This window comes from Hippocampus comes, unplaced genomic scaffold, assembly GCF_001891065.2.
Source record: "Hippocampus comes isolate QL1 unplaced genomic scaffold, H_comes_QL1_v1.1 scaffold345, whole genome shotgun sequence".
In the NCBI taxonomy this organism is placed as follows: domain Eukaryota; kingdom Metazoa; phylum Chordata; class Actinopteri; order Syngnathiformes; family Syngnathidae; genus Hippocampus; species Hippocampus comes.
The window spans coordinates 1,166,055-1,174,621 of NW_017805538.1; the positions used below are offsets into that span (position 1 = coordinate 1,166,055).

Sequence of the window (8,567 nt, forward strand, 5' to 3'; positions counted from 1 at the left end):
GAAAACCAACGCAAACATGGGGTGGTTTTCTCTGGGATGTTAGGCTCCTTGAAGACTCACCAGCAGTCCAGGATGTATGCCACCCACTGGCTCAAGGTCATCTGGAATAGGCTCCAGCTCACCCACAACCTGAATGAGGACAAGCTCGATGCTCAAGAGAAAATAAATGGACGGATTTTAACATTCGTAACAGTCACATATGTGACATCTAAAAATAGTGTTTTTGACCACAACAATTGCTTTCAACACAACTGAGTGGTGAGACTTTTCATCAATATCTTTCATGGAATCGCTCTCCCAGTGTTAGACCTGTGAAACCACCTCTGAAGCTGGCAAATTTGTCCGTCAACATTCTGCGTTCGAAAAAAAAGAGGCACAGGCGGAAGATGGAAGATTTACGTTTTTTTTTTTTTTTTCAAAAATGTGAGAGGGGATAAAGTTGGAGAGGTGCATAGATGTCATACATGTGAAAAAGAAGAAGGACTGTAAAAAAATGAAAAAAAACAGTAAAAAAATAGATATATTAAAATCTCACCTGACTTTTATAGCAAGTGAAATTTATTGCTGTGAATGTGAGTCGGCTCGCTTGACAGAATGTACACGCATTTCCTCTCTTTTATTGTACCTTTATTATCCCTCATGGTGGAAACTTCTAATCTATGGTCATGTGTGGTGCAAAGAACCCAGAAAAAGTCAATGCAAAAGCAAAGCACTCAACAAGTTCATCTTTCCAGGCAAGATGAAGTTAGGTCTTGTAAATTACAACATTTTGTGTGTCATCATGCATGACAACAATTCGGAATGAAGTTTTGTGGGAAGAGGCGTATTTTTCCGGAATGTTTTTTTTCTGCGATGACTCGTCCGACCGCAGTGGCGTTGGACTTCCTTGGTATGCCTGGGCGCATTCAAAATCCGCAATGTTTCACCGCCTCCCAAAGCTTCCCGTGTGCCCGACTCTTTTGAGAATGCACCTATTGCCAACTCAAATAAAGATGCCAATGAGGCCTCATGATGTCGAGCCCTTCTATTACATAGTAACTCAAGCCATGGGCAGGGCACATGGGTAGGACTTTCTCAGCAGATTATTTTGGGATCGCTAGTGTGTCATTAGCCTGCCGCCACTGTGAATTTAGTCCCACTGATTGCAGGGCAAAACCTGGGCCGGGCTGAGGTGGGCTCCGCTACCCGAATGGATCAAGGTCTATCACAATGGCGAGGTTGTTTCATGTGTTCTGTGGTGAAAGGCCACCACGTGCCATTTGTTTTGCACCCCACCCTTTTGCACAGATACTGTAGTACCACAGCCCTCACTCTTTTCCCTGGCTCTTTCTTGGACGGTCTCCCCCTCCCGCTCTTTGCAAACAGCCTTGGGAGGTGTTTGCTTTATGGGACGGTGTCTTATCTGTGTGGAGCGCTTCCTATCTCTACTCTGATCGTCTCACGGTTGTCGGTGTGAGGGGACTGAGGGCGCGTGCACGTTCTGCCCCAGCCCCCGGTAGCCCGCCTTTCCTCTCTCTTTCTCTCTCCCCTGAATTCGGCAATCGCTCGGAGGGGGCGGGGCCAAGGCGCGGTGACTGTAATGCGATAGCTGCAGGGCTCAAAAGCAAGACGCCCCTCTCTCTCTCTCTCTCTCTCTCTCTCTCTCTCTCTCTCTCTCTCTCTCTCTCTCTCTCTCACTCCCCCACATTCTAAATTCTCCCTAGCTGTGAGTGTGAGTGTGGATGGTTGTTCGTCTGTGTGTGTCCTGTGAATGGCTGGCAACCAGTTCTCTCTCTCTCTCCCTCTCTCCCTCTCACCCTTCCACATTCAGACACACACAACTGTTACGCACAGAGGGCGCATGCTGGGTACAGTGCAGATCTCAGATTGAGCTACTCGTGGAAAGGTGCACACATTCTCCTCCGTGCTCTCCACTCAAGTGTGACACTGCCGTGGACCTGTCCACTTCACGAGAGGCAAACCCCCGTGTGCGTAAATCACGCGTGGACCAGAAGAGAGGCGCACCCCGGAGCCGGACTGCAACATTCCACGGATCCTTCTGACTCCCTTACGACGGAGTCAGCCCCCTTTTTGGGTGACTTTAACATCTCCTTGAATGTGAATGTTCTGCCAGTACATGGCATGAGGCAAATTAAAGACGTTTTTATTTCGTTGTATGACATGTAGTTGTCACCTTGCTTAATCGACGGTGACTGAATGCGCGCCGTGGGACTATTGAACTCATTCCCGTTTCTTCACGAAGGGATGTGGAGCACATTTTAACTTCTACGAGTGGAAAGATTGGAAAATTGACACCGGGCTACTGCGTCTTCCAAGATGGATTTCGTGTGCTCGCTGTTTGGATGGTTATTGGCACTGTGTCATGTGGTGCTGCAGATCAGAGGAGAAAACGGTAAGTTTTTCAAACATAGTCTGTGTGCAACATCTCGTAGAACCTGAGTCTGGCTTGATAGATTCAAAAAGTTCCATCAACCCAAGTTCCCACTGCAGTATTTCCTTCAACTGTAAGAATATAAATAATTAAACTCCAAATCAGAAAACACTCAGTGGTGTCCAAAAAGCGTGGTACAGATGATCAATTACTTGTTTATAGGAAGGCTAAATGGAGCCTAATCGGTACTACTTTAATCTGCATCGGGGAGTAAAATTCTGTGCCCTTTATCGCCTCCTGTTCGGCTGGCTCACATGTCTGCCAGCCGGCAGCTCCTGCGACCCCCCGCGCGCGTAAACGCTCCGGAACACGCAGAATTGAGAAAAACAAGTCAAAACAGCGGAGCAGCTGCTTTTGTGAAAAAAAATAAAAAAGTAACAGATTTATTACACACACTTTTTTGTGTTACGTTTAAAACGTTGTTATTTGTAAACCCTTTGGCGTGTGTCATGAATATCAATGAGTGAAGTTTTTTGGATTTATCTTGAGGCAGTCAAATTGATGTTTTCCCAATTTAATTCATCATTATCGAAATGTTTGAATTATGAGATATGTCGATTTTCCACGATAAATGATGATAGTCATTTGTTTATCTCATCATTATAAAAATGTGTGCAGCATGTAAACTTTGTAGATTTTTGTAGACCAAAATGTAGACATTATAAACCTAATCTTTGCAGATTTTCTAAAATAAAGTGAAGAAAGGATGCGTGTACTGTTTTCATAAAGTGTATTTCTAGTTGCGTTATTTTATATGCATGTTACTAAATTATATATGTCTAAATCTCTGTTTAGTTTTATTGCTGTTAGTCATCGGGAGGAGTCGGGAGTAAATATGACCTCACAGATGGTGACTATTGCCTTTATGGCATCTTCCTCTTTTTGGCTACCTGTTCCATCAGCAGCTCCTCTGGCTGTTTGTAATTGTGTGTGCGTGCGTGTGTGTGTGTGCGTGCGTGTGTGTGTGTGTGTGTGTGTGTGTGTGTGTGTGTTTGTGTGAGTGTGTTTTACGGTCTGCCTATGTACCGCTGATGCTAGACAGATGTGGACCTCTTGGCAGTAACGGCACAAGAAGCTCCATCCCCCTCCTCCTTCTGTGTCTCCCTGCCAAGAGTCTGCCTCAAGAGCCACATTACAGTCGGCGGCAGAGGCGGGAGAGGCAGGAAGGGAGCAGCCTGAAGGCCAAGCAAGCAGGCAGCCTCGGGGAGCTCGAGACACAGAGTTGTGTGTGGAGATGTGCGGCATCCGCCAAAGCATAACGTGAAGGAGGGAGACTTGACTCGGAGGGTTAGGCTGTTCATGCCAGAGGGCAATATCAAAGCATGCTGGGTCACCGAGTTAAAATGGACAGAGGCAGAGAAGATCAAGGTTCAAGAAGTGTGAGTGAATTCACAGACAGTGGCTCCCTTGTGAGTTGATGCTCCCATCGTGCACATCAGCGCCTCTTTAAAGAGACGTTTTAGCAAGTGGCCTCCCTTAAAAATATGAAAAAAAAGCATCCAGCGCCTAGATGGTGCCCAGTGGAGCTTGATTTCCTGCAAGTGACTGACTACCGTGACCATGACTGTCATCAGCAAAGCAAAAAATGGGCCTGGGTGTGCCGACTTCACTTGTCCGTTTTCAAGGCTGCTCACCAAACTTTCCCTCCACACTTGTGCTGCAATCACGATAGCTTGACTCGCTGACATGTACATTAATTACCAGAACCACAAGGATTAATATTCCCTCCATTAAGCAGCTCATTTGCATGTTTATTGAGTGGGCGGTTGTGCAGCGCCTCCACCTATGGTATCGTTTTCTCCCAGAGTTGGCTCTGCTCATTTAATCATTTGTTTTTCAAATGCTCGCTTCAGGCTGCTTCTCTTTTTGCCTCCTTGTGGTTTTTTTTTTTGCTCTGTTTGTTGTTTGTCTCACGTCTTCCCCCGCACCGCCCTTTGAATCTTTAAATCTGGCTCGGTCTCAGAGGTATCAGCTGTGAAAACAAGGTCACGTCTCAGCGTTACTTGTCCAAGCGGCCTGTTCAATATGAGTCAGGTATCCATGCATGCAAACAGCCTGCCGCGAGACCTCCATAAATAGATCAGAGCTGGGTCTTTCACATGGCTTTATTTTAATGGCCCGGGGGGGACTGGCTTAGTAGATGAGAGCACCAAGTTTGGCAAAGCATATAGGATTTATTGTTATTCAAGAATGGGGTTAAAGTGTTAGCGTTGCGAGTGTGTGAGCCTGTGGAAAAAAAATGCATTCAGAACAGCGTGGCAGCAAATCGCCAGCGAGTCCTGCAGCAAAATAGTAATCTTCACGCTTCTCCCCTGCTGATGTTGACTTGCGGAAGTGCGTCTCTGGAGAAGCGCGAGGAAAGAGGAGACATGATACTGCAGTCAGGTAGCGTTTAGGATTAGGTCCCCGCAATTACCCCCCCCCCCTTGGCCCCCACCCCGCAGGCACCCGCAACCATCTGTTTACCCGATTGATCCATTGAATCATCGATCACAATGGGCAGCACTGTGCATTTAGCTGATTAGCATGGGCCACTTATCCTGTTAGGGAGGGAAGAGTAGAAAGGAAGAAGAATGGAAGTAAAAAAGATGGTCATGGGGGATGACATTATCTCTACTGAATGTGGCCTTTGTTAGTTCCTTAAGGGAACCAAATCCCGTTAAAGATTTAAAACTGGTGACCAAAAAGCGATTTGACAAGCATTTCCGTTGCATGATCAGCAGCGGTAATTGTTAATCATGTGGAAACTCGTCATGTAATGTACCGTATGTTCCCAATAAATGACACCCAGAAAAAGCATCCAGTTTGGTGCGAATGCGAGTGGACTTTCTTTCTTCATCACTCCACCTCATCCTTTTCCTGAGTCCGGTCTGCTGGAGGACTGAGATTAAAGCGCCGGACTGAATGGATGAGCGCTGCTCACTCGCCCCTCTCATTCCCTCACTCCGGGTGATAGCAGTTTTAATTAAGGTGGGGTGGGGCGTAGACGTGGGGTGGTTACACTGGGAATGATGGAGGGATTTATCAGCCTCCCTTCCCATTCGTCGCTTATCCCAGAGCGTTACACCACCCTTTCCAGATAAGGCCGCTAATAGAAATGAGCGCTATATGCAGACATATGCACATTTTCACAGATAATGAATGAAGATAAGGCGATGGCTGCTTTGTGCGGAGATGTCTGGATCTGACTGGATGTGGGCGCGCACTCACACTCAAACGCAGAGAATGAAATGAAACGTTGCAATTAAATCCACGCGTGCAGAAAGTTTTGTGAATATTAATTCATGCAAAAGAGACACAGCCACGCCTGTGCACTAAATGTGAAAGGACAATTAATTCAGGACAGGTTGTTCAGAGCTCGAGGTTTGCCAAATGGTGATCATGTTCATGGTGTTATGATACAACTCCAGGAAAATGACTGTCGGGCTTTGTCATGCCCACAAGTGACACAAAAGTCAACACGGATGTCGTTTTGGAACTAATGGCGCTGATACACACACAAATGCAAACTAAGCTCTTGTGCGTGACTGACAGAGGTTTCCAAGGGAGGGGCTCAGTGTCTGCAGCGTGTCTTCACTGGCATTGTTTGTTTCTCACCTATACAATCTGACATTGCTCTCTTCCATCTTCTCCCGACTTTCTTATCAATCTCCCCGCGTTTTTTTTTTTTTTTGTCTTAACCCATCTCTTATCAAAAGTACACTCTCCCTTTCTCCCTCCTCATCCTTCCCTTTGGTTTAAATCAGAAAGCCCAAGACGAAAGTGTCAGTGTTGCAGGATGCCCCCAGCACATTGCTTCACACACGCATACCAAAAATAGGGCCAAAATTTGATCATTTTTCAAGTCAGCAAAGGCTTGTCAGATGTGACAGATTGTGTCTAAAAATTATCCTGAGTGATTACCCTTTGGTGTGAGGTGTGTTAAGAGTGATTTTTTTCCCTCCTCTCCAATCTGCTCTAGAAAGAGTCGGCCCAACAATCATAAATGCTGAAGCCCTTCATCATTTCGGAACACAAATTCTGATTTGCCATGAACTCCGTGAAACAGAACAAAAGCCGAATACGAAGAAGCCTGACGCTTGCGCTGTTGCCAGCCACATTTAAAGGAGCAACTGCTTGTGTTGAGTGTTTGTATAATATTTCTCAAAAGGCATAACAATAAGAAGGATAAGCGTTTGCAACCACAATGTACAGTTTTTACAAGATAAGATCACGGGTGAAGCTTCTCCCTGACCCTTTTTTTTTTCCTTTTTGGATGTCACCAGGCTGCCTCTTACAGGTTTCTTGGGACTCAGGGAGATATTGTTTGGTTTTTTTTTTTGTGCTGTGTTGGTCATCTCCAGTCCACCACACCCGACGCATATTTCCCTCATCACATTTGGGGTCTTTTTGAACAGTGATTAAGATGTTAAAAATGGGAATATGTGTAACCTGCTGTAATCTACGGAAGGCTTGGCGCACCTCTGCACATATTTGCTTTGTATGCTCCCCACTTATGAGTGTGGGTGTGCACTCTTGTGTGTGTGGGTGTGAGTGTGCATGTGTCCATCTTTCAACTTTCCAATCATCATGAGACTGAGAGCTACTTGGTGGGCAGCTTTCCCAAAAGGCTCAAATCTTCTCCGCCAGGAAAACGTGTACAATAGTACACGTGGGCGTCTCTCCTCAAAGGAAGTCATTGCAGCGCTTTCAAATGTCAAAGAATCTTAAGTGTGCCTTTTAAGCACAATAGGAGGTGGAAATGTCAACGCTTGAAGGGTCTATTACACTTCAAGCCTGTGGTGCACCTTTTTCGCTTCCTTTATTGTTGTTTTCACCGTTTTTTTTTTTTGTTTTGTTTTTGTTTTTTTCAAACAACATGCAAGAATAGCAACCCATTTATGTAAAGAAAAGCCATAGCTCACTCTTGGTTACCGTAGAGTTTAGAGAGCAGTTTCTCTTGTGTAGCCAATAAACACTAGTCATATAGTATCGCTTTAAATTGAAGCCCACACTATTTGCATCCCAAATTTATAGAACCTGAGCAGCTGCACACAGGTATGAACGAAACCTTCAGCCACCTGTGGCTCTTATCTTGGAGAAGACCTATCAGGCTGGCTCCAGCAAAAACTAATGATGTCTGCAATTGTATGGCAAGGCAAAAGTAATAAAAGATGCATTGTACACAAAGATTCAAGCCATCGGAGTGGGGTGGGCGCAAATGTGGAATAACTCGATGCATGTTTCTTTTGTATGTGCTTTGACGTCTTTGGCGTGTTTTGGGGAGATAACACGGCAGAAGAGCTGCGTGTGGCTGAGAAGAGAAAGGCCACTTTGTTGTTGCGTTCGTTTCTCATGACGGAGTTGGGGTGACCACCATCCCCCCCATGCCCCAGAGCCCCGCTAGACAGGCCGTCTGCGTGTCACTTCCTGTCGAAGCCTGCCGAGCAACGCCATTGGCAGGCTATTGTTCCTGGGAGAGCGTGATAGGATCGGAGAATGTGTTGTAATGTTTGCAGATTGCCTTGCTGGCGCAACAATTATAGTTGCAGAACGCTCCCCAAGGGGGAATGGGCCGATAAGAGCCTGGGTGTGGAAGGGGCTGAGTGTGTGTGTGTGTGTGTGTGTGTGTGTGTGTGTGTGTGTGTGTGTGTGTGTGTGTGCGTGTGTGTGCGTGTGTGTGCGTGTGTGTGTGTGTGTGTGTGTGTGTGTGCATGTGTGTGAAAGAGAGAAAGAGAGCAGCAAGTACGGTTCTGTGACGATGTTGTATTGTTTTATTAACCGCTGGTGTTGAGAATCCACAATGGAGAAGTTTTTCCAATTTCCTCCAAAGTAACGGCCTAAATTGCTTTCTTTGTTTTACTGTTCATCTGTTGCACCATATCTTTATCGAGAAGAAACAAGATAATGAGAATTGCGTTTCTAATCCATTTATGCAAAGGACACAGAGAAATTGCTCTCATATACTGTCATAATATCGACCTAATCAACAGTTCCATTGTTCGCTATCTGTTTTTCACGAGTGCTTCTCTGTCTTCTTTTAGCAGCAAGCGAGTGCAGGGGTATCTTTGATGCCAGCGAGGCCGGGTACATCACCTCCCCCGGATACCCACTTGAATACCCGCCTCACCAGCACTGCCAGTGGGTCATCACAGCG

The 8,567-nt window shown here is 45.9% G+C and overlaps 1 protein-coding gene across 1 annotated transcript in view; it reads left to right on the forward strand.

The window, feature by feature from the left end:
* The first annotated feature begins 1,799 nt into the window (after positions 1–1,799).
* Positions 1,800–8,567, forward strand: part of nrp2a (neuropilin 2a) — a 52,500-nt gene continuing 45,732 nt past the window's right edge. The window contains exon 1 of the mRNA XM_019878492.1: positions 1,800–2,392. Within this exon, the coding sequence (XP_019734051.1) occupies positions 2,317–2,392 (76 nt within the window). The 5' untranslated portion in view covers positions 1,800–2,316. The remainder of the gene's footprint in view (positions 2,393–8,567) is intronic.